Raw genomic sequence first — 27,134 nt, 5'->3', positions numbered from 1 at the left:
GTCTGGACTCCTGGGTCTCCCATGAGACTGTGGAAATGCAAGTTTCTGGCATGAAGCAGCTTTATTCTGAGCAGGGGTAAAAGGCAGCCCTAACAGCTCCCCCCTTAGCGCCCACAAAACAGTTCCAGCACCTGCTGGGTCCCTCTCCATGGCCCTGACCTGTTCCCCAACAGGCGTGTCCTCACCAATTTCCGGCCCCTCATGATTCAGCTCGGCTCCCCTGGTCGGGTTCTCTCCTCTCCTCGGCCAAGCTCAGTTTACCCACAGCTCCTGAGCATGGCAGGTGCAGGAAGCCTCCCCTCAGCCCCAGGGACGCCCCATCTTCACTCCACACAATTCCAGCATGGGGGCCACTCAGCCAGGCCTCTCCTCAGAGAAGTTCTGACCCGGCCGGAACATGATGTGTGCTGTTCTAGGATGCCAGCTAGTGGAGACCTTATGCCCACTTTCTAGGCTGTAACAATGAGGTCTAGAGTGAGCACCAGGCTTGCCCAAGTTCTATCTAGAACAAGTGAAAAGAAAAAAAAAAAAAAAAATCCCTTCCACTTCCCAGACACTGAGACCAGAAGCCTCGTTCAAGGTACAACAGTGAGGCAGGGGGGCTTTGAGCAACAGTTGTCCGACTGTCCTGGGACGGGGCCAGCCCCATTTGGCTTCGGCTCCTGTCAGCGACGCCCCCTGAGTCCTGGCTGGGTGGCCCGGTCTGGCTGCCGGATGCCTCTGGGTTCTGGGAGTTTGGAGGCAGCATCTTCACCAAACCACCTTCGGGTCGGGGACGGATAGTGGAGGCGGCGAGCAGGGATGAGAGGCAAGGGGCTACCCCAGGGCTGGGACGGGGCCAGCGGACCGGAGTCCGCCTCACCACCGGGGGCCCCTCCAGCGCCCCGCTGCCTCATCAGAGCCTTGGCTGGGGTGTCCTTGGAGCCCCAGGACTTCTTGAGCTGTGGAGGGAAAGAGAGGGAGGTGAGAGGAGGCACTTGGGGGCCCAGAGGAGGAAGGAGGTGAGACTGGAGGGAGGTGATGACGGAGGGGAGGGTGTGAAACTCCGAGGGGGTCTCCAGAACCAGGAGGGAAGTGAGTGGGGAGGCCAGGGACGCCCAGACCTACAGAAGGGGCAAGGAGCTGCATCGCCACGCACAGCTTTGCAGTGGGGGAGGAACAGGAAGCAGCCGGCAGCTTCATGGGGGGGGCAAATATTTGCCAAGGGAGTTGATGCTGGGTGAGGGCGGCTCAGGATTGGGGAGAAGTGAGGACCTGGCCCTTGCCCATCCCTCTTCTCCCCTTGACCCGGGTGGAGGGAGATGATTCCTGGGACTTTCTCCCTCACCCTCCAGAGAGTGCTTGAGCTCCCACTTAGCAGATGGGGAAACTGAGGCTCAGAGGGGGCACAGCTCACAGAGGAACTGACCCCAGGTCTGTCTGGATCCAAGGAGAATCCACCGGTTTCTCCCATGTGGCTCTGCTCTTACCCTCTCCATAGCCCACTTCACAGCTGAGGACACTGACGGCCTGCCCAGGGTTCCCCAGAGAACTGGGGCAGGCTCTGCTGGAACCCCAGTGTCTAAGCAGCTAGGGGAAGGGAGGGGAGACCCCCCTGACCTTCCCTAATCCCCTCCCCAGTACGCCTAGCACACTCGAATCCAGGAAGCCAGCAAGCAGAGCATTTAAAAGTCTTGCCTGGGAGGCAACCAGGGCTAAGGTCCAATTCCTCCCTGGTGCTTCAGTTTCCCCATCTGTGAAATGAGTGGGTGGAGAGCTGTAATCACATCCACCTCATAGGGTTACATTTAACCACCTCTGTGAAAGCGCTTGGCACGGGGCCTGGCACGTGGCAAGGTGCCCGCAAAAGATCGTTGCTTTGACTTGGGCAAGTTAAACACAACCTCTCTGAGCCTCAGCTTTCCCATCCATAAAAGTGAGTGTAATAAGAGTATCGCGTCATTGCCCTGGGAGGATATCAGGAAATCAAAATAAATTCCCCTTTGGGAATTTATTGTAATGACGGTGGTTATTCCATTTCTTTCGATTTCATTGACTCCTCCTCCCAAGCAAGCTGAGGATGGGGACACTAGCTCAGCCCATTTCCTTGATGAAAACACTGGGGTTCAGAGAAGGCATTTCTCCCCCTCCCACGCCCGGAGCTCTCACAGTTGGTGTGTCTTGCCAGGTTTCACACCCAGGGCTCTCGGGGTCTCTGCCCAGTGTTACCAGGCGCTCCCCTGCCCAGCACACAGTAAGTATACAGGAAGTGGACGATGCAATTATGAACGCAGGGGAGCAGTTTTGCTTTTCCCCACCCCACCCCCGGGGCCAGGCACATCGCAGGCGCTCACATGCCTCTATCCTCTTCCAGCTATTCTCTCTCAGGCCAGCCACCAGGTCTCACCTCATTGTCACCGTCACTAGAGCCTGACAGCTGGGCCAGGCAGCTCAGGTCCCATAGGGAGCGGCTGGGCCGGGCCAGGGGGCCACTGGGGGTCCGGGCACGCTGTACACTCCTCAGGATGTCGCTAAGAGCTGGCCCTGGCTTGGCCAGGGTCTCCAGCCTGTACCCCTCGGAGACTCGGCAGGCGGCCAGGCGTTGGGCCAGCGAGCCATCAGGCGGTGCTGGCGGCGACAGGGGGGCCACGGAGCAGTGGCGGGCCACGCGATGCGGGCTGTAGGCCAGCTGCCACCCCCCCAGGGCTCTCACAAAGGGACCCGGGGTGGGCGCGGGCGGGAGCGGCCAGGAGGCCGCATAGAGTGTCCGGAACTCTCGGCTGAAGGCATCAGCGATCTCACCGGTCAGCAGGGTCACCAGACCACGGTGCAGGCGTGAGTCACTCCATGTGAAGCTGGGGGGCACAGAGGTGGGGGTCAGGATCTCCAAGCAGCCCCAGAAGCCTGGTCTGGCCCCCATCACCAGGCCCCAACCTGGTCCCAGGGCGGTCTCTGTGACCTCCGCCAAGTCCTGCCATCCCTCTGGCCTCAATGTGCACCTCTGTAGAATGGGAACAATGAAGTACCTACCCCAGAGGGTTGATGTGAAGACAACATCAGTTAACATACTTAAATGATCATCTGGAATCAGACTCGAGTTTAAACCTGGCCTCTGCCTTGTCCCCTTAGAGGGATGCCTCAGTTTCCCCCTCTGGAGAGAGATGGGATTCTGACACCCTCAGGGACTGAAGACTCAGCTGCTTCCTACAGTAATTGCCATTTATTAAGTACTTGCTGTGCGCCAGGCTCTAGGTGTGCCTGCTCCCTGCCTCAGTTTGTTCATCTGTAATGTGGAGCTAAAACGTAGGAAGATTAGAATCAGAGAACATGGGTCAGGCCTCATGCCCGGGGCCTGGTAGGTGCCCAGCATTAAAAGCCTGCGAGCCGTGGTGAGCTGTGCCCTTACTATCCCTGTGACCACAGTGGCTGTGATTTAAAGCATTGAGCACAGGTCTTGGTACACAGCAGGTGCTCAGTAAATGCTCTCTTTTGAATTAAATGAACCTGGACTCTTGTCCTGGCTCAGGGGACCTTGGACATATCAATTTTCCTTCCTGAGCTTCATTCAGTTTGCCCATCGGAAAAACAGGCTCGCCCTGGGCTGTGTATCTTGCACGTGGCGGGACAGCACCCGGTGCCCAGCAGAGCGGATGAGTTCGCGGCCGAGACGATGAAAGTTGGTCTGAGGTTCCTTACCTAGGTGGAGTGGCAGTGTCCTTGCTCCCGAGCAGGTCAGCCGGCCAGCCTGCCCCTCAGATTGTGACACCCCTCCCCCACCTATGACCTCACCCCCAGAGCAGTCAGTGGGAACCCTGGGTGGGGTCTGTGAGGTCACCCCATTCCGCTCCACAAAGTCTCTTGTCAGGCAGCGGCCACTGGCTCATCTCCATCCTGGTGGAGTTTCTGAGACCCAAGGACCGGAGAGCCGTGGTCACAACAGAGTTTCCGAGAGGGATGCGGAGCATTGGGAACCGAGGACACGCCAGGTTCTGATCCTGGGAGACCAGAACCAGGGGTACAAGCCTTGCGGGCGTGAGGAGTGCCATTCAGCAGTTCCGGGAGGCCCAGGAAGCCTACTGCCTGGCTTGGGCACCGTCACCACCGCCAGGCCACCATGGTCCTCGGCTGGTTGCTGCTTCTGGTGATGGCTCTGCCCCCAGGCACGACGGGCACCAAGGACTGCGTCTTCTGTGAGCTGACCGACTCCACGATCTGTCCCGGCATGCACATGCGCTGCGGCGATGACGAGGACTGCTTCACAGGCCATGGGGTGGCCCCCGGCGTCAGCCCCATCACCAACAAAGGCTGCGTGCCGGCCACCTCGTGTGGCCGCGAGGAGCCCGTCAGCTACATGGGCGTCACCTACAGCCTCACCACCGACTGCTGCACCGGCCACCTGTGTAACGGGGCCCCCCACCCCACAGGCGGCCGGATGGCACGGGCCACCACCGGCCTGGCGCTGGGCGCGCTGCAATTGCTCCGACATTTGCTGTGACCAACCTGGAGGGCAGGGCCCAGGACTGGTCTCCTGCCTGCGCTTCCCCCCCATGCCCCCTGCCTCTACCCCCTTCCCCTGTCAAATGGCCAGAGGCCCTGGACAACCCCTTGTGGCCCTGGCCTCATCGTTCTAGGGCTGTCACCAGAGCCCAGCGCTCGGCAAAGCATCCTCAGGCCTGATTTAGTGGTGGGGAACCAGGCCCTATGGGTTTGACTGTACTGTTGTATTTCATTGGTTCTAAGACGCGTATCTTTTCACATTCTGATCAGGATGTGTCTTTGCTTTGGTGGCACCTTAGAGTCTATGAAATATGGTAAAAAACAAATAATAATAAACGACAGCTGACGTTTATGGAGCACTTCTTACGTTCCATGCCAGGCATCGTTATCTCACTGAATCCCCAAGTGAAGCTGGGAACGTGGAATCTCTTCAAAATCTCCCAGTCTCGGGAATTCCCTGGTGGTCCAGTGGTTGGGACTCTGCGCTTTCATTGCCAAGGGCCCGGGGTTCAATCCCTGGTTGGGGAACTAAGATCCCGCAAGCTGCGTGTTGCAGACAAAAAAAAGAAAAGAAAAAAAGGGCTTCCCTGGTGGCGCAGTGGTTGAGAATCTGCCTGCTAATGCAGGGGACACGCGTTCGAGCCCTGGTCTGGGAAGATCCCACATGCCGCGGAGCAACTAGGCCCGTGAGCCACAACTACTGAGCCTGCGCATCTGGAGCCTGTGCTCCGCAACAAGAGAGGCCGCGATGAAGAGCGGCCCCCGCTCGCCGCAACTAGAGAAAGCCCTCGCACAGCAACGAAGACCCAACACAGCCATAAATAAATAAATAAACAGATAGATAGATAAAAAAGCCAAGCATTTGAAGCCCTTTAAAAAAAAAACAAAAACAAAAAAACCAACCTCCCAGTCTCGGTGCTAGCGGTTCTCAAAGTGTGGTCCCTGGGCTAGCAGCATCAGTATCACCAACCAGAAACTTGCTAGAAATGCCAATTCTCGGGCCCCATTCCAGCCCGGCTGAAAAGGAGCAGGGCTCAAAAATCTGTTTGCTTTTTTTTTTTAACAAGTCGTCCAGGTGATTCTGATGCCTGCTCAAGGTTCAAAGCCAGCAGCCTAGAGCAAAGGTAATCAAGTGGGCACTTCCGCCCCTCAGGGGGCACCGCGCAAAGTCTGGAGACGGTTTGCGTAGTTGTACTTGGGGAAGGGGGAATGCTACCAGCATCTCCTGGGTAGAGGGCAGTTCAGCCCAGCCAAGCCCCCCCCACAGCACAGAGTCATCCGGTTCCGAATGTGAGTAGCACCTCTTTTGAGAAACCTTGCTGTAGACGCACTGACTGAACCATCCCATTGTCTAGAGGGCGAAACGGGGGCACAGAGAGGGGAAGTCAGTTATGCAAAGTCACACAGCCAGTAACTGTCCGAGCTAGGATTTGACCCCAGGCCATCTGACCCGGAGTCCACGTGCCCCCTGACATGCTGTTCCCAGGAAGTAAATGCTGCTATTTTCACACTTTCCAGATGGGAAAAACTGAGGTTCAGAGTGGGGAAGGCCCAATGTCACAGAACTAAGAAGTCACGGAGCCAGGTTCCTGGGTCAATCAGACCCCAAAGGGAGCAGAGGAGGGACGTGAGATGGTCTGAGGGCTGGGCCATTTGCATACCAGCTCTGATTTTTGTACAGATGCTCAGAGAGGTGGAGTTACTCACCCAAGGCAGAGCTCAGACTTCAATCCAGGTCCCCCTGGCTTGGAAACTCCCACACACCAAGTGAGAGCCCAGTTTTCCAGATGAGGAAACACAGGGGTCACAGAGATGAAGACTTACCTGCAAGCCACTAAACAGCCCAGCAGCAGGGCCAGTGCCAGCCTGTTCCGCTACAGGACGCCTCCTCTCCCGAGCAGGGGGTTTAGACCCATTTTACAGATGAGGAAAGAGAGTCTGGGAAAGGGGATGCCAACTACTGTCTGAAGCCACTGAGGGAGAGTTGGGGACAGGAGACCGGGCAGTGTGGTGAGGGGGGGGATAGCCGCACCTGTAGGATCCTGAGATGACCCTCTCGCCGTCCAGCAGCACAAACTTTTCCCGCACGTTGCCGCTCACCTGCCGACACCAACGGCTCTGGAAACTGCAGCCCCGCACGACTCGGATGTCCAGGTTCTGGGGTGGGGGAGGCACGCCTTTACTCAGGCTGAACCCCCAGACCTCCACCCAGTGCCGAGGGCTCAGGATCCCTACAGGCTGGTCCTACCTAAGTGGGCCATGACTCTCTGGAAGGTTCTGCCCCAGCTTCCCCAGGGCCTCAGTGGTCTGTTGAGATATTCCTGACTCAGAGGGACCCCATGAGAAGGCTGACCCCAGTTTCACCCCGTGTCATGGGCATCACATCTCAGGGGACCCTCTCAGCTGGCATCCACCTCGATGACCCAGGATCCTATGGAAGGGTCTTCGCCTGATGCTCCCAGTGCCAGGGCATTGGGGACTCAGGGGTCCCTCCTGCCAGGCCCCTACCTCAGTGGCCCAGAGGTTCACCCCCAGTTGCTGGGCCAGAATCAGGAAGGCAGGCAGCTGCTGATGGTCTAGGAGCAGGTAGACGGGCACCCAGCGGCGAGTGGCAGCATCCACCAGGTCCGAAAGCAGGTCTGGGTCAGTGAAGATGTCCATGACCACGGCCACCAGCTGAGGGTGGGGAGAGGGGCTGTGGGTGGAGCCTAGGGCTTAGGGGGACATTCAGAGGGTGAGGTGCTCTGGAGAGTTTAAGGGCCCAGTCTCCATGGGATGTTCAGGGAGCCTGAGGGGGAGACCCCCCAGACATGCAGTATGTTCATGCAGCGTCTATGTGTGAATGAGAAGAAAACAGCCCTTCCTCGAGACCCACACCTCTAACTGCTTGAAAACTGTTATCATCAATCACATGTCTGCAACCGTATCCCTTGAGCTGTGACACTACTACATGGCTGCCCTGCTCCAGAGGTCAATGGGCTGGAGGCCCTTGCAGGGCACTGTGGGCAGCTGCCCACCTGGGTCCTCGGGAGGGATGACCTGCCAGGCCACCAAGGCGAGCTCTGGGGACTGGGGGGTGCTGAAGGCCTGGATCTTGCAGGCGGAAAAAGGTAGTGGTGATGAACCCTGACTCACTGGCCAGACAGCCTTGGTTCAGATCCCCACTCGGCCACGTACAGGCAAGAGACAATCTGCCATGCCTCGGTTTCCCTATCTCCTCAATGGGTACATTAAGTCTCAACCCCACAGAGTCCTCCTGAGGATTAGGCAGGGTAACTCATATAAAGTACTTAGCATGGGAGCAGTAACAGAAAAACTGTTAAAGAATGGGGGGGACTTCCCTGGTGGCGCAGTGGTTAAGAATCGCCTGCCAATGCAGGGGACGCGGGTTCGAGCCCTGGTCTGGGAAGAGCCCACATGCCGCGGAGCAACTAAGCCCGTGAGCCACAACTACTGAGCCTGCGCTCTAGAGCCCGCGAGCCACAACTGCTGAGCTCACGTGCCACAACTACTGAAGCCCGCGCGCCTAGAACCTGTGCTCCACAACAAGAGAAGCCACCGCAATGAGAAGCCCACGCACCACAACAAAGAGTAGCCCCCACTCACAGCAACTAGAGAAAGCCCGCGCGCAGCAACGAAGACCCAACGCAGTTGAAAATAAAATGAAATAAATAAATAAAATATGCAACTAAATAAACTGTTAAAAAAAAAAGTGCTGTCCAGGGGGTGCTGCAGGGGAGACATCTGGGCCCTCCCCGAAAGGAGGATGGAGACCTCCACCCTGGTGCTGGAAGTGGTAGAGGAGATGACTGAGACCAGGGGGGTCATAAGTAGGTCCAAGGGCCATGGATGCCTAAGGCACCCAGGTGCTGGGGAGAAGATGGAACCCCCCCATATGTAAGAAGGAGAGGATGAGATCTGGGGGGTGTGGATGCCCAAGTCCTGGGGGCTGGGAGGTGTGGATTCCTGGGTTCCAGGAATGTGGACACACAAGTTCCAGGAGGGCACAGCTCAGAATGCCTGGCTCCCAAGTGATGTGTACTCACTCCCACATCTGGGGGCTGGCATGTGAGGATGACCGGGTCTGAGGAAGGGACACTAGGCCCTTGAGGCCCCCACCTTGTGGGCGGCCTGGATTTCCTGGTGCACCAGCTCCTTGAGGGACGGTTGGCCCTCGCCAGGTGGCTGGGTGTACAGCTGCGCCCGGGTGATACCCTTCCAGGCTGAGTCCTCCGGCCAGCCCAGCCGCAACATGGGCACCGGCTCCTCTGACTGTCCAGGCCAGTAGGTCAGGCTGCCCAAGTCCCCATCGGTGGCAGTGGCTCCCTCTGCTGCCCTGCTAGGCTCCCGCTTTGCTGCTGTCCAGTCCTCAGCCGCCGCCACCAGGCCCCGGAGCTCATCTCCACTCAGGAAGGGCCGCAGCCCCTCGCGCTGCACGCAGGCCTCAAACGCCTCTGCACCCTGGCTCAGCAGAGCCTCCAGCGCCAGCCTCTGGCCCTCGGAATACAGGAAGCTGGGAGTGGCCTCGGTCAGGGGCAGCTGCCCGGCCCCTGACTCTGTTCCTCCCAGTGCTGCCAGCTGGGAGGCTGCCATCAGGCCGTTCAGGTGGGAGGATGGAGAGGCTGGATGTCCAAGGGCTTGGCCGTCTCTGGGCACTGAGCATCTGGAGGTCTCCCGACAGAGTCTGTGTGGCCGTGCAAGGCAGGACAGCCCTAAGTCCAAATGGCTCCCTGCACTGTCCCTGGCTTGCCGTCCTGATAATCAGACTGCCCAAGTGACTACCCACCGGGTGCGTGGCTCTGCTCAGACCGACAGCCCACCGGCCATCTGAGCTTCCTGCCAACCTGATGGTCTGGCTGAGCCTATGACTGGCCCTGTGTGTCGGTCAGGCTGACCACCTGACACTGTCTCCAACTGTGCGATCCATCAGCTGCTCCCCGACACACCAGCCACCTCCAGCCCGCTGGCTACGTGATGCCCCAACTGACCCTTCGGCTCGCTCAGGCTGACTTCCCCATCTTCAGGCAACAGGCTGTCTGAGCACCCAAATGTCCCTAACTAAAGGCAGGGCGAGATGCCTGTTTCTCCCTGGCAGTCAGCACATCTAACTGACCCTCTCTGGCTGTCTCCTTGTCTGGAAGACACCGATTGCTTCCAACTGACACTCTCAGTATCTGACCGCCGAGTGGGGCACCCAGCTGGCTCCGTTAGAACCGGTTTCTCCCGACAGCCAGCTGGCTGGCTCACCAGCGCTCACGGGCTGACCATCCGGAAGACTCCTCTTTGAATCTCCCCCTCGGCATCCCCTTTCCCAGCTGGGGAACTAGGTCTGTCTCCTCTGCCGGTTGAGGAGTCTGCTCCCTGAGCATTCACACCCACTCAGGCTGCTGCAGTGGTGGATGCCCTCTACAGGGGGTTTGATTATCACGGAACCAGCCCATCTAGATTGAGGGGCCGACTGACTAGCCACAGTTCCTCAGACAGCTGCCCCTGCCTGTCTCCTGGGCCACCGGGTTGTTTCTGGCTGTCCTCTAATCAATGCTGACTCCAGCCTGGATTTCTGCCTTAATCCCACTATCTCCTGCTATCGGACCATCCACTTATTCCTAGACAAGGAACACCCTGCGTCTCTCCCTCCCAAGCTGCCCCTTTGAGGATCCTGACCCTGCCTCTGGTGGGTGGACCCCTGATCCCTGCCAACAAGCAGCCCTCCTTCCAATCCCAGCACCCAGTCTGCTCCCTTCCTCCAGACCACAGCGACCAGCCCTGCAAAGAGAAGGAAGGGGAATAAAGCCAGGCCACTCCCTCTCCCTCCTGCCCTCCCCAGACCCCCCCCATTGCGTCCAGGTCTCCAACCCCTACCCCTCCTTCTCTTGCCTTTTCAGAGGACAGTCAGATCAAGGGCCTGGTGACCTCCTTTCATTTCTGCGTCTCTTCTGGCCGCCTCGCCTTATTCACCGGGTTTCTTCCCGGGATCCCGGGACCACGGCCCCTTGTGCAAACACAGGGGTAGGGCTGACACAGGCCCCTGGAGGCAGAGGACAGTAAGGTCCCAGCTCCAGGAACACACTCAACGGGCTTCGCCCAGGGACTGGCGGCCCGCCTGACTCAAGCTTCGGGGGAGGTGGAGCACATCACCTATTCTCACGTGCCCCCTCCCCCACGGCGGCCCGCCCCATTTATACTTCCCCGCCAGCCATCCCGAGCAGAGATCCGGGAGGGGAGCGCGGTTCCTTTGAGTAGGTGCGGCTAGCTGGAAAAAGCAGCAGGTGCTTCTCCACACACCTGGGAAAGAGGTGGGGCTTCGGCCTTAGGTGCCGCCAGGTCCCAACGGTGCAGCGAGGTCCAAGGGGACCAATAGGCTTAGGGCAGTCACCACATACACCTGGGAACGTAGGCTCCGTCCCCCAGCACAGCGGAAGGGGCTCACCCCAAAGGCTGGTATCCCCAGAAAGGGGCGTGGCAACCATTCCCCCAAACAAAGGCGTTCTCACCGCCGGTTCTGACCCTCTCCCTCCCCCCACCCCGTTCCCCAATAATACACAAAAGGCCATTAGCATCCAAAATCTTTTTAATAACAAGGTAGGATCTGGGGTTAGTTCTTGTAGCCACGGCTGGCCCGTCGGCCTCTGGCGCGCTCGAACTTCCGGCCCTTGGAGCGTACATAGGGTCTGCAGGGAGAGAAGGGAGCGTGAAAAGAGGCACACAGACAAGTGAGGGACGCCACCGCCACTTGTCTGGCTGGGAGCTCAGAATAGAGCTGCTTGCTCTAACAGAGAAGCACAGGGACACCAGAAGGGGGCCTCACTCAACCCAAGCAGCGTCAGTAGCGACACCAAGTCCGCTGCTGGAAAAGCCTGGCAGCGCAGGAAGGAAAACTGGCAGGAGCGGTTGCTGAAGCGCCTGCGCTAGGCCCTGGGGCCATCCACGTGGGCGCCCCAGCGCTGGACAGAATGCAGGCCCCACCGCAAAGACGGGGACGGGCCCTGGGAAGCCTGCATCTGTGACGCTGGCTGTGCAGGGAGCTCAACACCCGAGGAACAGAACTTTAGGCAGTCTTGAAGGAAAAGCGGGTAAGAGGGTGGGGGAATTCTAGAGAGACCTGAGGCTGGACTAGTGGGAGAAACAGAAGCAGCTAGAAGTGTGGCAACGCCTAGACCCGCAGGCTGGGGTCCAGGGCTAGGTATACTCACTTGGTGTGGCTATGCGGGGTTCCTGGGGCCTTGCCGAAATGCCTGTACACCTCTCGGCCCTTGCGAGGACCTGGGGAAGGGAAGGAAGCGGTGGCTCAGGCTGATCTGGGGTGGGATGGGAGTGTCACTGACCTCCCAGGCCTGGGAAGGTAAAGGCTGCTAGCAGTCCCACAGCTCTTGACAGACCCCTCACACTCCTGTACCCTCCTCAAGCCACTAAGCACCACTCACCAGACAGGAGGACAGTGCCACAGCCCTTGGGGGAGTCCAGCGCCAACTGGTCGAAGGTGAGGATCTTGCCCCCCGCCTTGAGGATGCGGCTCCGGGCGCGGCTGCTCACTCGAAGGGCACACACCTGGGGGACACAGAGGACAGGTGTGGCCAGAGACCCCTGGAGGGCGACCCAGGGGCTGCTGGGACTTCCTGTCCACTGCCCAGGCCCAGCAGAGGAGTCCCAGCTGCTTCCTCGGCCTGATCACCAACACCACCAAATACTGGAGGCAGCTTCCTGAGCGCACGACAGCCGTTCTTACCACTTCACTCCCAGAAACCCCTTCAACACCGCAACCTGAAGCTATCATGTGTAAGGAAGCTGAGGCACAAAGAAATCCAAGACTTTGTCCAGAGATAACAAAGTGGCAGAGAAATCCAGGTCTGAACTCTGGCTCTCTGGGTCCAGAGCGAGCGCCATCAGCTGGGCCCCAGAAGGGGCTTGTCCAGGGATACCCGCCACCAACAATGTGAGGGACAACCCCCCCCCCCCCCTTCAACCCAGGCACGACGCCCGCCTCACCCAGAGGTGAGATGAGCCTGCTGGCGGCACGAGAAATTGAGCTGGGTCCATAGGAGCTCACCGTGACCCACCCAACACGCTCCTGAGCCCCCTCCCCACTCACCTTCAGTTTGGGCACCTCCTGGACACGCACATCGTCCGTTATAGTCCCCACCACCACAGCCGTTTTGCCTTCCCGGCCAGGAAGCTTCATCTTGCGAATCTGGGGCGGTGGGGATGAAATGCACATTAAACAAGTCCCTTCTGGTGGTTAAATCCAAACCCACCCATTCAGGCATCCCAAGGACCCACAGTTGTGTCCTGTTTGGGCTAAACCTACCCATGCCACACCTCTCAAGCTAGCACAAGCCTAATCTCAGGTCCAGTCTGGGAAAATCTCCAAAGAAAATACAAACAGATTCTTCCACGGTTCTCTCCTACAGAAAGCTTCTGACACAGAAGATGCTCTATAACTTGAAACCTCAGGAAGATCTCATAAAGCCACTTTAACCCACCCCCAGACACACACAATAAGAAGGAAAATGAGACCAAGAGGCCAAGCCAGTCCAATGCCCCCACTATTCAGCTACAATCAGAGGGTCAGAGCTCTGCACCCACCACTGGACGAGGTTAAGCCAGCTGATAGCCAGGCCGCTACCAGAGAGCTCCAAGCCCGCCCTTCCACCCGAAGTCCAGCTCCAGACACGATCCAGTCGCTCCCCAGGCTGGCTATGCCCTCCGCCTCAGCCCCTCACCATCCGGGAAAGGGACAGAGGTGGCCGGTTGCTGCGACTCATGAACAACCTCTTCAGCACAACTTGATTGAAGGTGGAGTTGGTTCGCCTGGCCAGAAACCTGTACAGCTGGACGGGAAGGAAAACGAAAATGAAACCCGGGGCAGCCCACCCGCCCCCCTCCCTCCCTCTCAGCTTTCTAACGAAGGGGCAAAGAAGTGACTTAGGGCTTTGCCCCATCCCGTTAAGCCCATGGGAAAGAGCTGGCCTAGGTCCCTCCTGGCCAGGGACCCAGAAAATCCCCCTCCCCACTGGTAAACCAGCCCAGAGGCTGAAAACACTGGACTCTCCAGAAGCTAAGGGAAAGCAGCAGAGATTCGAGCCTGCCCTGAAGACCCCTGCAAGGAGCCCAGGACCAATACCAGCATGGAGGCTCTAGAACTTATATTGATATGTCCAGGGTGGCCTTGCCTAGGGGTCTTAGGCCCCAACCTCACCTTGACCAACAGCCTTAAGTAGATGTCCTGGCTCTTGGGCTCCTTGCGTCGAACCTTTCGGTCCTTGTTGTGGCGGATGTCAACTCCCTGCAGCGGTGAAGAGAAGACCATGAACCCAACTCTGATCTAGCAGATTCCTCACCCCATAAGCATTGTTATTCCTCACCTCTAAGAAACAGCTAAAGCCCCAGTCTCTGGAGACAACAAATCCCAGATCACCACTGGGAGCCCTCTGGGAAAATACTTAAAACTCCCTGGGCCCCAAGTGACTTTGTTTAAAAAAAAAAAGGAGGGGGACGGCTAATTCTACACAAAAAGCCTTCAACACGTGGCACACAGCACCGTGAAAGACCTTAACACAGCAGCCGCGTTAACCCAAGTTTTTACTTCTTTAGAACCTATATTTTTCAACAATGTAAGTATTATTTAAGCTCCCAAACCTTGCTCCCATGCGTGGAGCGTTATAAAAAACATTTAAACCAAGGGCAGACTCCAAGTTCTTATAAAGGAAATGACCCTTTTTTCTAGAACTTACTCTGCACAGACCAACCCTACAACGACCTCCTTATGAAGTATAGTTTCCCACAGTAGTGCTAAAACTGAAGGGAGCCCACGATTTCCACTACACCCCCTGCCTGCTTTCCTCCACGTTTTTCAGGCTGTGTCATGAGTTATAAAGAACCACCTAATTATTAATTGTTCTCATTTATCCAGCACTTAATGTATGCAGAGGCCCGTGGTGAGCACTTCCTCTGACTTATTTCTTCTCGAACTCACATCTTTGAGGCATAATTACTGGGTCTCCAATTAACAGATGCTTTCTGCGCACAGGAATGATGATACGGTGGGTAGGGAACTGAGACTCGAACGGAAGCCTGCCTGGCCCCCACACTCGGGCACCGGACGCTTGACAGCCCCCCCCACCCCGTCCCAGAACCCAGCTTTTCAGGCTGGGGAGTGACGGATCCAGGGACAACACAGGCAAGAGTGGCTGTGGGAGCAGCGCCTGGGTCCGAATCCTGGCTCCGCCACTTACTGGCACTGTAACCCCGGTCATATTACTTAACCTCCTTGCCCCTCGATTTGGTCATCTATTCGATGGGACCTATAATACAGGATTATGGGAGGGGCGGGAGGTTGAGAACGCCCATCCCTGGTCTTCGGGCTCCCAAAATAGCTCCCCACAGCGGGAGTCGCCTCCTTCGAATACCCCGGAACCCCTGCCTCACTCTGGAACGTCCCCAGCGCGAGACCGCGGCGGATGGCAGCGGATGATAAAGCCCCGAACGCCGCAAAACACGCTCACCATGATGGCGCCTCCTCCTTAGCCAGGTCCGGAAAGAGAGGATAGAACCAGGATGGGCGGGGAAAGCCTTCAGCGAGTGGCGCCTACATGACGTCACACGGGCGCGACGCGGCGCTCTACCTTGACTCATGTCTCTCTATGGTGAATCGGAGGACCAGCTAGATGGGCGATTCCGGAATTGGGTGGAGGAACATCTAAAGGGGAACAAGCGCTACGCCAAGGAGGGAAGGGCCAGCACGTCGAAGGCCTCTCTGGCCCTATCCAGTCCCTGTTCTTGATAGTCTTCCGGCAGAAGGGGATCTCGGAGCCAGAGAGATGTCGCGCGGAGCTAGGAAGACGTGTCGTGCGGTGACGCTCTGGCCCGACGCCGAAGGCCTCTCTGTGGCTCCCGGAGGACCTAGCGGGCCGAGTATTGGAGGTGAGGAGGCGGGGCTGGCGGGGCTAGTCGGGACCTCGGGAAACCTCTGACCTCAGGCTTTGGGCGTTTCCTTATCAGGCTCACATCTGCCTTATCTCGTGCTGCGCTTCCCAGGTGAGGCCGCAGCTCGGGAAGTCTTACTTGAGGTCTAACCCGAGATCTTCTTGCTGCAGCCCAGTCTATGGCGTTCTGTATTTCCACCTTTTAGGTTCAGCTTCTCCCTCTGCCCCCAGATGGCCCTTCCCTGAACCCAACTCAGCCCCTGCCACCTGGAGGCTGCTTTTCCCAGCCGAGAGATTCAAGTGGCCCAGCGGGTTCGGTTTGAGGGACGTGCAAGGTACTGGAGCACAGAGGAGGCAAGCTGAGGCCCCCGGGGCTTGGGGGATGGGGTGGAGAGAGGGATGAGTAAAAAACTCCTGAAAGAGAGGGGAGGAGAGACTCAGAGAGAGGGAGACAGAGATTCAAAGAGGAGGAGGAATGGAGACCCAGAAGGGGAGCGGAAAGAGACCAAGGGTGGCGAAATGGTGACCCGGGGAGTTAGAAGACCTAGAAAGAGAGGGAAGGTAGAGATCCAAGGAGGAGAAGAGACAGAAAGATGGTGATACCATCTGTAACCGAATTCAATTCTTGGCTTTGCTACTTACTAATGGTGTGACCTTGGGCAACCTCTCTGTGATTTGGGGCAAGTCGTGTAACTTCTCTGTGCCTTACTTTCCTTATCTGCAAAAAGGGGCATCTGTTGCTGTTATTAGCCTTTACTGGATGGGACCAGATGGACTGGTTGGGGCAGTGATGAAGCTGACTTGTCCACTTGTTTTCGTGGAAGCCCTGCAGCACTGCTAGCTTGGCCTCCTTTCCTCTGCCCTTCATGCTCCTACAGGCCAGGCCTGCACCATGAGGCCTGACTCCTTGTCCATACCACCTTCCCATGGCCTCCGACCCAGGGCCAGGGTCTTACTGATGTGATAACACAGCAGAGGGCCTGCAGATGAATGGACACCTTGAAGCAGAGGAGCAGCAGGACCAGGTAAGTGTCCATCTGAAAGTCCAGATCACCATACGATGGAACACAGTTTCCTTCTCTCCTCCTTGCCCCTGTTCCTTGGTCTTTGAGTCCCAGCCTCTTTGATTACTGTATCTGTCTTTCTTTCCCCTGGAGCCCTAAGCACACGCACTGTGTTTCCCTGTCTCTCCATCTTTCTGGGTTTCTGCCCCTCTCTCTGGGTTATTTTTTGGCACATGTTATCTGGTGCTGTTGTTGTTCTCAGTTGAACACTAGGTACATTGATTGGTCACCTGATATTATTCTTGGCATGATTTCTTTCAATTTCATCGTGTCTTTGCCTCTCTGTATCTCTGTCAACATCTTTGCTTTCTGTCTCTTGGCTTCAGTTCCTCTCAGCCTCTAACATTCTCTCTGTCCTTCACCCCTGACCTAGAGGTGTCTCTCAGATACTCCCAGTCTCTCTCCTGAGTCTCCGTCTTACCGTGTAACTGGGTCATTCACTGGGCAGATATTTATGTCATGCTGCCCCCACGCTAGCTTGTGCCCAAGGTAAATAGTTTGTGAATTAATGAGCCTCTCCTCCCTGGTTTTCATTCTGAAAGTGTCTGTCCCCATGTCTTGCTGTGTCCATCATTTTCTGTGTCCATCATTTCCTTACCTTGCACATTTTAAAAAATCTATTATTTATTTTATTTATTTATTATTTTTGGCTGCGTTGGGTCTTGGTTCCGTGGGCTTTCTGTAGTTGCCGCGAGGCATGTGGAACCCATGGCTCGAACCCATGTCCCCTGCATTGGCAGGCGGATTCTTAACCACTGCGCCACCAGGGAAGCCCACCTTACACATTCTTAATTCCATTGTCTTTGTCTCTTTCTTTGTATCTCTGCTTTTCTTTATGTCTATCTCTCTGACTCTCTGTAACTGTCTGAAAAAGAGACAACACTCTCTCTTCAAGTCTCTTATTGCCTCCGACTCTGGTTCACTGTTCCCTTTTACTGTTTTTGCATATCTCTGGGTCTTTGTTATCTGTGTTAGGGTCATTCTCTATCTGCAGTCAAAGACCTTCTCCCCCTTGCCCCTTCTCTTTATAAAGTCAAAGGATGGGAGAGGCCCACTTGCCCTCAACAAAGATGGCGACAGGGGCTCTGGCCATGCTTCCGTGAAGCCGCCTCTGCTGCGCGTGTGCCCTCACCTACAATGGCGGCTGATCTCGCGAATCGCGCTACCCCGCCCAGTTCTCCCGCTCTCCCGCGGCAGGCCCCTGCGCCAAGCTCGCGAGTCTGCTGGCCCCGCCCCCGCACGCTCTTATTGGTGCAACTTAGGCCGGCCGCGCGGCCATTGGCTGAGCGGATGCACACCCTCCCCCCCACCCCTGGGTCTGATGGGGGGCAGTTGGTGCTGACTTGAGTGGCCGCCTGGAGGAGGATCCGGCGTGTGAGGAGGGTCTGGGGTGTCGGGACAGGGACCCGAGTCAGGACGACTGAGGGAGCAAGAGGAACAGATACGCAGGCCCGGGACTTGGGTACTAGGGGTGTGGGATGGAGATGGAGAACCAGAACCAGGACTGAGGGATCCAGGAATGAAAACCCAGGTCTGGAACTGGGGTGGGAATGGAGGGCCGGGACCCGGGGAACCGGAGACAGAGACTCAGGCTTATGGATTGGGGGGACCTATGGATGGAGACCCAGGCCCTGGTCTGGGGTCGGGGTGGGCGGGGCAGTGGGGAACAAAGGTGAGCTGGAAGGAGGAGGCAGAAACTGGGCAGAGGGCAGGGGGAGGGGACCTCAGGCCCAGCTCCCACTCTCTCCCTGGAGAGCAGGCAGCCAGACACCCAGGTCAGTGCTTGAGGTCCAGCTCTTGGCTCCTGTCCCTTGCAGGTGCCTGCATGTGGCTCCTCTACCACTCTGACCCCTTAGTTGCTCCACGTCACACCCCTTTCTCAGTTTCTCCAGCTACTACATCCCCTACCTCTTGCCTCTCCTGTCTGCTCTTTCTCTCCTAACTCTGTTGTCTGACTCTCAGAGGGCCTCTGGAGCCCCTAAACTCTCACTCTGCTCCCTAAGTATCTTTCATTATACTAGGTTTCATCTCACTGAAGCTGTTTGTCTCCTCTCAGTGTTTCTCTGGCTCTCAGACCCTTTTCTTTGTGTCTGAGTGCCTCTTCCTTGTTACTTTCTCCATCTGGAGTTGACTGTGTGTAGGTGTGTGGGGGTGTTTGTGTGTGTGTGTGTGTGTGTGTGTTCTGTTGTGTTTTTCTCTACCTTTGTATGTCTATTTATATGTCTCCACCATCCTGACCTCTCTCCTTTGCATTATTTTTCTCCAAAGTCCTTAATTGTCATCCAACACGATATGTATTTTATGTCTATCTTGTTTTCCTGTCTTCCGATTAGAATATAAACTCCACGAAGGCAGGGATTTTTGTCTGTTTTATTCCCTGCTGTGTTTGCTGGGCCTGGCACCGTGATTGGCACATACTACTGAATAATTATTTGGGGAATGAAGGAATGAATATTTGCATGCCTAGGTGTGGACCCTCCAGGATGCTGGCCTTCCTGTCCAGCTGACCTCTGCCCTGCGTCCTCAGTCTTCCCACACCTTGTCTGGGCCTGTCTGGTGCTCCCATCTTGCCTGTCAGCACCCCTCATTGTCTCCTTTTATCCACAGGCCCTGCCCCTGCTTCCCTCTGCCCACTATGGGGGTCCTGGACTCTGACTCCTACCCTCCTTCCTCCCCACAGAGGCCAGAGCAGGAGCTGACCTGGAGCTGGGGCCACAGGCCTAGGAGCGCCCTGGACAGGGTCAAGGCCATGGCCCCCCCACCGCCACTGCCATTGACCCCCAGCACCCCACTCCTGCATGGCGAGTTTGGCTCCTACCCAGCCCGAGGCCCACGCTTCGCCCTCACTCTCACACCACAAGCCCTGCACATACAACGGCTGCGGCCAAAGCCTGAAGCCCGGCCCCGGGGTGGCCTGGTCCTGCTGGCTGAGGTCTCAGGCTGCTGCACCCTGCGGAGCCGAAGCCCCTCGGACTCAGCAGCCTACTTCTGCATCTACACCTACCCGAGGGGCCGGCGTGGGGGCCGGCGCAGAGCTGCACGCACCTTCCGGGCCGACGGGGCGGCCACCTACGAGGAGAACCGTGCTGAGGCCCAGCGCTGGGCCACTGCCCTCACGTGTCTGCTCCGCGGACTGCCACTACCTGGGGATGGGGGTGAGGCACTGGGCAGCCTCTCTGTCCTAAGGCCACCTGGGTGTCTCCGCAGATCTCCCTCTGCGGCATCTCTGTGGGCATCTCTGTCTCTACTTTTCTGTGTGTCTGTCTGTGTGATGTGTCTCTCTGGGTTCATACTGAAAGAGTGATGCACAGACAGGGATGGGCACAGAAGGCAAAATCCCAGGCAGAGAAGGATTTGGGTCTGCTGCTCTCATGAGATTTCTGTCTCTGTCCCCTCCCCCCTTTCATGGGTCCTGACCACAGATGAGTCAGAGGCTCCCGGGCTGGTGAGAGCAGCCAAGTGTGATATGCCCAGTCACCACCCTGGATGACAGGCACTCGCAGAGGTCCCCTGGGGCGTCTCAGGAGCCCAGAGATAGCATCTAATCCAGCTGTGGGAATTCAGAGGAGGCTTTCAGGCAGAGGGCCCCACCTAGGGTACTCAGTTGGCACAGGAAGGTAAAGGTTCCAGGGTCCCCAGCTGGCGGGCCTTCCTTGGTCCTGGCTGTCTGGGGGTGAGGCCCTCACAGTGGAGTAACCTGTTCCTGGGTTCCAGGTGTTTGGGGGTGTGGAAGGTGGAAACCACAGCTCTCCCCCCCGCCCCGCCCCGTGAGTCCAAAGGGCTCTGGGATTAGACACCGGATCCCTGCCTTTGTCTCAGCACCTGGGAGGGGGGCGGGCTGTACACCTGGGCCTGAGCTAGTGAGGCCGGGGAGAAAATAACTTTCAACTCCCAGCAGGTTTTGATGCCAGCCCTCCACCACCTCCACTGGAGGCTATTTGCAGTTACTGTTTCTGAGGTGAGGGGCTTGGTGCCCTGACCTCTGTAGACTCCTTCTCCTCTCTCTGCAGAAATCACCCCCGACCTTCTGCCAAGGCCTCCCCGATTGCTCCTATTGGTCAATCCCTTTGGGGGGCGGGGCCTGGCCTGGCAGTGGTGTAAGAACCACGTGCTGCCCATGATCTCTGAAGCGGGGCTGTCCTTCAACCTCATCCAGACAGGTAAGGGCAGTGTCCTGATAGAGGCGGGAGCTGGGGGCCAGGACTCCTGAGTCCTGGGGAGTGGTGGTGGGTCAGGGCTGGAACAGCCTGCCTCACTTCCTGGTTCCCCACCTTAGAACGACATAACCATGCCCGGGAGCTGGTCCAGGGGTTGAGCCTGAGCGAGTGGGATGGCATCGTCACCGTCTCCGGAGATGGGCTGCTGTATGAGGTAGGGTAGGACCACCCTGCCCCAAGCCTGAGCCCTGCGGGACTGCGGAGGCCAGGGCCAACACGCAGGTGTCTGGTCTCCCACCCTCCAGGTGCTGAATGGACTCCTAGAACGCCCCGACTGGGAAGAGGCCGTGAAGACCCCCGTGGGCATCCTCCCCTGTGGCTCGGGCAACGCACTGGCAGGAGCCGTGAACCAGCACGGGGGGTAGGTGGGAGGAGCCCTCCTGGGATAACAGGGACCTGGTACAGCTGCGCCACATCTTCCCCTCAGCCAGGTCAGTCTGGCTGAGGGATGCTCCCCACACCCCCCAGACATTTTTGCCTGTCCTGTTCCTAGCTGTCTCCCTAGTGCCTAGAACTGTGCCTGGCACACAGGAGGCACTCAGTGAATGCTTATGGAATGAAAGAACTGACAGGGAACCTGGCTCAGTAAGAAGAGTCCGTCTGGAGGTGGCCACATGGCTGCGGGCAGGCCCCAGGACATGCCCGGCCTCCTCTCCCCATTGTCTGCTGCCCCACCCGTCTGCGTGTTTCTCCTCCCCGCCTGGCACTGTGTATCTCACCCAGCCTGTTTGCTCTTTCCCACCGTATCCGTCCATGTCTGACTGTGAAGGTTTGAGCCGGCCCTGGGCATTGACCTGCTGCTCAACTGCTCCTTGCTGCTCTGCCGGGGTGGCAGCCACCCGCTGGACCTGCTCTCCGTCACTCTGGCCTCCGGCTCCCGCTGTTTCTCCTTCCTGTCTGTGGCCTGGGGCTTTGTGTCAGATGTGGACATCCAGAGCGAGCGTTTCAGGGCCCTGGGCAGTGCTCGCTTCACACTGGGCACGGTCCTGGGCCTCGCCACACTGCACACCTACCGCGGCCGCCTCTCCTACCTCCCTGCCACGGTGGAGCCCGCCTCACCCGCCCCTGCCCATGGCCTGCCACGTGCCAAGTCAGAGCTGACCCTAGCCCCTGGCCCAGCTCCACCCGTGGCCCACTCACCCCTGCACCGCTCAGTGTCTGACCTGCCCCTGCCCCTGCCTCAGCCTGCCCTGACCTCCCCTGGCTCACCTGAACCCCTGCCCATCCTGTCCCTCAACGGTGGGGGCCCAGAGCTGGCTGGGGACTGGGGTGGGGCCGGGGATGCTCCACTGTCCCCAGACCCACTGCTGCCCTCGCCCCCTGGCTCCCCCAAGGCAGCTCAACTCTCACCCATCACCGAGGGGGCCTCAGAAATGCCAGCATCCTCTGGGCTCCCACCTCCCACCCCTGATGCCCGGGTAGCCATCTCTGCTGGGGGCCCACCTGACCACCTGCTCCCTCCTCTAGGCGCTCCACTACCCCCAGGCTGGGTGACAATGGAGGGGGACTTTGTGCTTATTTTGGCCATCTCACCCAGTCACCTGGGGGCTGACCTAGTGGCAGCGCCCCACGCGCGCTTTGACGACGGCCTGGTGCACCTGTGCTGGGTGCGCGGTGGCATCTCACGGGCGGCGCTCCTGCGCCTGTTTCTGGCCATGGAGCGCGGTAGCCACTTCAGCCTGGGCTGTCCGCAGCTGGGCTACGCTGCGGCTCGTGCCTTCCGCCTTGAGCCGCTCACGCCCCGCGGCGTGCTCACGGTGGACGGGGAGCAGGTGGAGTATGGGCCATTGCAGGCGCAGGTGCATCCCGGCCTCGGCACTCTGCTCACGGGTCCTTCAGGCTGCCCTGGGCGGGAGCCTTAACTCCAACCAAGCTTGAAGCTCGCCCGGAGCGGGGCTTACATTCCTGAGGGGGCGGAGCCTGAGCTAGGGGGCGTGGAGTGGCTGCTAGAGTCAGGGCGGAGGCTACAGTGGTCCTGCCTGGTCTCAGGATTGCGCCCTACCCTAGGGGACCAGAGGTGATGCTGGAGGATGTCCCGAATTCCGGGGGTTGGGGTCCTGACGGTCACGGAGAAATGGGCTCGCCCCAAGGGTAGTGCCTGATCAACGAGGGCGGGTTCACTCCAGACCCTCGAGAACGGCTCGTAGAAAGCCAGGTCGGCTGAGGGCGGAGCCTGTCTTAACGCGTAGTCCAGTGACGTGACCTGGAATGTACGGGCTGGGGAGGCCTTAGATAACCGGCCCCGTCTACTCTGGTGCCTCCACCAAGCTGGCCAATCAGCCCAGGAGGGGCAAGTTCCCCGGGCGGCGCTCCGATTTGCACTAATGTCCCTCCCCCCGTGGGTGGGGGCGGGGAAGTTCGTTTCCTCGGTCTTCTGTGCGTCCCCCAGCCGCAATCTTCAAAGCAATTGAAAAGGTCTATGCAATAAAGGTAGTGGCTTCATTCCTCTCAGGCCCTCGCCCCTTCCTCCATCCAGCAGCCCGTGGGAGGGAACAGACTCTAGGCACTTCCAGCAGCTCCTGCCTTTTATGGACCGAAGCCCAGACCTGCCCATGGACTGCGGCCAGCGTGACCCGCTGGCCTTGAACTGGGGCCAGGGAGCTGCCTCCTCCCCCACGACAGCTGGCTCTGGGGTTCTCAAGATTTATTCAGGATCGTGTTAACGGAGGCGGTGGGAGGATGGGGTCCCCGACGTGCCGGGGGGCACACACTGAGGACCTTCCCCGCCCCCACGAGGGAGCGGGGAGGCTCACTTTTTCTTAAAAATATAAATGTATTTATCTGCATCATCACATCCCTGGGGCACCCAGCTGGCCGGCCCGTGGGCCACAGGGCGGGGAGGGAAGAGGGCGTCAGGGCGCAAGTCTGAGTGAGGCGGAGGAGAGCTCCACCTGCTGGGGTGGGTGCGGCCTCACAGGGCTCCGTGCTGGGCCTGGTAGCGGGACAGCACGGCGCGGTAGTGGGACAGCTCCTGGCGCACGGCCACCACCTCCTGCCGTAGCAGGGCGTTCTCCTTCTCCAGGAAGGCCGCCCGCACCGATATCTGGTTCTCCTTGAGCCTCCGGGCGTCGCGGGACCGCTTGGCTGCCTCGTTATTCTTGTACCGCCGGCTCCAATACTTCTCATCCTGGATGGGTGGGAAAGCACTGAGGTCCAGAGGGGCCCCGGCCCAGCGAGAGAAGGGAGGAACAGCTTTGCTTCTGACTTCAAGGACCAGAGTGCACCTAAGAAACTGCTGCTTCTGCCCCAGCAGTGGGGCCTAAAGGATGCCCGATCTCCCCTGAATGGGTACCCAAGGATCTGGCCTTCTAGGGCCCCGGCTGCTATGGACAGCAGGCCCCTAGCAACAGCTAAGGCGTGAGATAGCCTCCCACCCCAAGCAACTGAGCTTCAAGTCTCCACTGTGCAGAGGAGGCCCAAGCTCTTCTCACTTGACAAAAGGCCTGCAGTTAGCTCCTGGTTTGCTAAGGATTCTTGTTCCCTAGCAACAAGACCTTCAGGGTCTGAAGACTTCTCCCATTGAAAAGCACTGCCCTATACATCACCTTTCCAGATCCTGGTTGCTAAGGAAAGCCTACGTTCCCTAGTGATGGGGTTTGGTGTCCCATAAAAATCCTCTCAGAGCTGGGCCCTTTTGACCTTGCTGCCAAGGCAACCTCACCCCTCATTAGCAAACAAAAGTGAGGTGTAAGTGGTCCCAATGACCACAGCCAGTCTCTGACCCACTGGCTTTGAATAGAGGCCAGGGAGCTGCCTCCTCCCCAACAGTCCCTGGTTGCAAATGGGCCTATCCTGAGACCTCCCCACACCATTATGTTTAGAGTTCTCCAGTCCTGGAATTTGGCTGTGGAGGAGGACCACTCCTTAGTACAAGGACGACCCAGAGCTCTGAAAGATGCCCCTCCATCCCCATTTCATTAAAGCCTAGTCCCTGCTAGCTCCGGTAAACCCACTCCCTAGCAACAAGGCCTCATGGCAAGAGAAACCACTGGTCTAGATTTGGTTTACAGGCCAGTACTCACTGCTTCAAGTAGTTGTGTCTTACACAAGGACATGCCAAAGTCTTGTGAGACAAGCCCAGGTACTTCTTGTTAGGGAAGAACCCAGGACTGACAAAGACAGAATGCTAGAGAGATGTAGTCACTGCCCAAAGCACCCCAAATCAGAATGTGGCCCTGGCCGCTAATGAGAACCTGAGGCCTCTTAACAGTGAGTCCAGAAAACAAGGCCTAGAGGGGCTGGCAAAGTCTTCATCCTAGGCAGATGCAGTTGCCCTGAAGGATGCCCCAGATCAGAGATTCAAGGACCAACCCCTGCCTAGTTGGCTGCTCAGAAGAAACAAGCTGATATCACATTCCTAAAGGATGCTATCCTTAGCAACTGGGCCTGGTAGAGCCTGAAGCCTGCCCCAGTGAGGGTGTTGGGTCCAACCGATACGAGAAGCTCCAAGCCTGTAAAACTGTCCCAGCAGTGGTGGCTGAGTCTGAATCCCACAACGATACGGTTTTCACAAATCTCAAGCCCAAACCTCTGTCCCTGTGCAGCCCCTGGCCAAGGAGGACTGGTCCTTAGCTGTAGGTTAGGAGAATGTGAGCTAATCCCAAGTGAGAAACCCAGGTCTGACTAAAGAAAGGGCCATCCCTGGCTGTGGAGCCAGCACCCACGAAGCCTGTGTCCTACACCCAGCAATGCTCACCTTCTGCTCCTCTGGCACCTGGATCTTCCGTGCCTTCTTCATGATTGGCTGGGGCTTAAGTTCCTCCTCTGAGAAGCGATGTCTCCGAGGGTCAAAGGTCTCATGGCCGGGAATACTTGACAGGGCTAAATCAGCTGGGTCAGGTTCAAAGGTCATCAGCACCTCCACCGTGTCTGGGTCCACAGGGCTGGGTGTGTCCCGAGAGGTCAGGCCTTGGGGAAATAGAATGTGCCACCTGAGTGTGTATTTATTTTGGGGAGGGGGTTCCCAGAGGCTACCCCCTGCTCAGGTATCATTTCCACCACAAGGAAGGCCCTTATGGGGTTTAACATAAAGCCTGCCAGGGATCAACCTCCCTAATATAAAATATGAAGGTTCCTTAAGCCACAAAGATGCTTAGAAATCATGAAACCAGCTCCACTTTTACACACAGGAAAACTGAGGCCCAATCATACATGACTTGCCCTAAGTAGCACAGGAACCTGAATTACTGCTTCTAAAACCTCAGGACTTCAGAGTTACAGTGTTAGCTTCCTTCCCTATAGTCCTACCCTTCTTAACTGAATCCCCAACCAAAGCCTAGACCCCCGGCTGTTCAGGGAAAAGGAATTTAATGCACCGAAAAGACCTCAGGTTAGCTCCTTAAGAGCTGCTAAGTCCAAAGAGTTAGGGACGAGAAGCATAAAGGGCTCTGAGGTTCCAGGTTGGTTCAAGCGTAAGAGAGGCCTGTACCTTTAAGAGAGAGCCAGCTGGGGCCAACTGAGGACACAGGTTCAGGGCCGAGTCACGTGCTGGCGCCTGCTTTCCCGCCCCGCCCCCCTGCCGCCACGGGCACCCTCCTGTTTCCCCAGTCCCGCCCCCTCCCGCGTGACCGCGCGTGCGCGAAGCACGAAGCACGGAGGAGGGAGGAAAGGACTCACGTGGCGCGGGAATGTGCGACTGGGAAGGGGAGGGCCCTGGTCCTGCCCGGAGGTCGGACCAGGAGCAGGTGTGTCTAGGAATCCCCAACCTGCAGTCCGCCCCTGGCTACCCCAAGGTGCCAGATGGAGCACACCTTTCCTCTTGCTCCCTGGGGTCTCCCAGCTCGAACCTTTCAACCGCCAAGGATCCAGACCCCTCTGCTCTCTAGGGAACACTCGAGAACCGACCCCCTCGATATTCTCAGGCCCCAAACGTCCTCGCCACTAGGATATACACGATTCTGGGACCCCAAGCCCCTACCCCAGGAATATAGAAAGCTCGGTCCTTGCCCCAATGGAAGACCCAGGATGAAGGTCCCTTCTGAAGGACTCCGGGACCCGGGGCGCCAGCCCCTCTCCACTGGTATGGGGGGGCCGAGGAGGCAGGGCTGCCAGTCCCTTTTGTCCTGAGGAAACCGAAGTCTGTGTCCGGCCCTCGTCTTCCTCCCTCGTAGAGGGCCTAGGATTTCCGGTCCTACCCCAGTTCCACCGCTTCCGGGTCCAGATTCTGGGGTGCAGTCCACTCCCCAGTAAATAACTCCACTGTCCTGGGACCCCAATCCCTACTCCTCGAGTATCCAGAGCCTTTGTCCTCACGTCCCACGTAAAATTCACACGACCTCACCACTGGGCAGGCTTCCTGGAACTTGGGGTCCCAAGTCCCTCATCTCCTATAGGTCCAGGATACGCAGTTCCTGATCCATTAGGGGACACAGAATCCGGACTCCTCTCCCGACATCTCCCAATTAGGGGACCCGGAATTCGGGCATGCAGCCCCAGTCCCACCGTCCAGACCCCCA

The 27,134-nt window shown here is 57.9% G+C and overlaps 5 protein-coding genes across 13 annotated transcripts in view; 2 read left to right on the top strand and 3 right to left on the bottom strand.

Annotated features, from left to right (window-relative positions):
- Positions 1 to 665: 665 nt before the first annotated feature.
- Positions 666 to 9,069, bottom strand: SACK1E (scaffolding CK1 anchoring protein E). The gene is made up of 5 exons (XM_024768237.1): positions 8,596 to 9,069; positions 6,985 to 7,152; positions 6,509 to 6,633; positions 2,387 to 2,834; positions 666 to 941 (listed from the first exon to the last, which is right to left on the bottom strand). The coding sequence occupies exons 1-5, from the start codon at positions 9,067 to 9,069 to the stop codon at positions 666 to 668; spliced, it is 1,491 nt and encodes a 496-aa protein (XP_024624005.1).
- On the top strand, positions 4,094 to 4,474 carry SPACA4 (sperm acrosome associated 4). Its single transcript, XM_024768794.1, has one exon. The coding sequence runs from the start codon at positions 4,094 to 4,096 to the stop codon at positions 4,472 to 4,474; it is 381 nt and encodes a 126-aa protein (XP_024624562.1).
- A 1,960-nt stretch (positions 9,070 to 11,029) lies between the features above and the next one.
- On the bottom strand, positions 11,030 to 15,069 carry RPL18 (ribosomal protein L18). The gene is made up of 7 exons (XM_024768378.1): positions 14,979 to 15,069; positions 13,673 to 13,759; positions 13,197 to 13,304; positions 12,566 to 12,664; positions 11,901 to 12,024; positions 11,670 to 11,739; positions 11,030 to 11,147 (listed from the first exon to the last, which is right to left on the bottom strand). The coding sequence occupies exons 1-7, from the start codon at positions 14,979 to 14,981 to the stop codon at positions 11,072 to 11,074; spliced, it is 567 nt and encodes a 188-aa protein (XP_024624146.1). The 5' UTR covers positions 14,982 to 15,069; the 3' UTR covers positions 11,030 to 11,071.
- A 120-nt stretch (positions 15,070 to 15,189) lies between these two features.
- SPHK2 (sphingosine kinase 2) lies at positions 15,190 to 23,131 on the top strand. Of its 9 annotated transcripts, none has more exons than XM_024768369.1 (8): positions 15,190 to 15,396; positions 15,605 to 15,733; positions 16,277 to 16,423; positions 19,143 to 19,617; positions 20,473 to 20,622; positions 20,739 to 20,833; positions 20,925 to 21,040; positions 21,449 to 23,131. In XM_024768369.1, exons 3-8 carry the CDS (start codon positions 16,385 to 16,387, stop codon positions 22,539 to 22,541), a joined length of 1,968 nt encoding a protein of 655 aa, XP_024624137.1. In that variant the 5' UTR covers positions 15,190 to 15,396; positions 15,605 to 15,733; positions 16,277 to 16,384; the 3' UTR covers positions 22,542 to 23,131. The 9 variants fall into 9 exon arrangements, with proteins under 9 accessions (XP_024624137.1, XP_024624140.1, XP_024624142.1 ...); XM_024768372.1 differs by having other exon boundaries at positions 15,605 to 15,752; XM_024768371.1 differs by lacking the exon at positions 15,190 to 15,396 and adding an exon at positions 15,423 to 15,510.
- A 175-nt stretch (positions 23,132 to 23,306) lies between these two features.
- The window catches only part of DBP (D-box binding PAR bZIP transcription factor), a 5,958-nt gene continuing 2,130 nt past the window's right edge, over positions 23,307 to 27,134 (bottom strand). The window contains exons 3-6 of the mRNA XM_024768236.1: positions 26,296 to 26,314; positions 26,108 to 26,134; positions 25,376 to 25,587; positions 23,307 to 23,806 (exon numbers count right to left, since the gene is read on the bottom strand). Of these exons, the coding sequence (XP_024624004.1) occupies positions 23,591 to 23,806; positions 25,376 to 25,587; positions 26,108 to 26,134; positions 26,296 to 26,314 (474 nt within the window). The 3' untranslated portion in view covers positions 23,307 to 23,590. The remainder of the gene's footprint in view (positions 23,807 to 25,375; positions 25,588 to 26,107; positions 26,135 to 26,295; positions 26,315 to 27,134) is intronic.

The sequence above is a fragment of the Neophocaena asiaeorientalis genome, unplaced genomic scaffold (assembly GCF_003031525.2).
Source record: "Neophocaena asiaeorientalis asiaeorientalis breed wild unplaced genomic scaffold, Neophocaena_asiaeorientalis_V1.1 scaffold629, whole genome shotgun sequence".
Classification (NCBI taxonomy): Eukaryota; Metazoa; Chordata; class Mammalia; order Artiodactyla; family Phocoenidae; genus Neophocaena; species Neophocaena asiaeorientalis.
The sequence above is the reverse complement of the archived record's forward strand: the minus strand, read 5'-3'. Positions and strand labels throughout refer to the sequence as shown.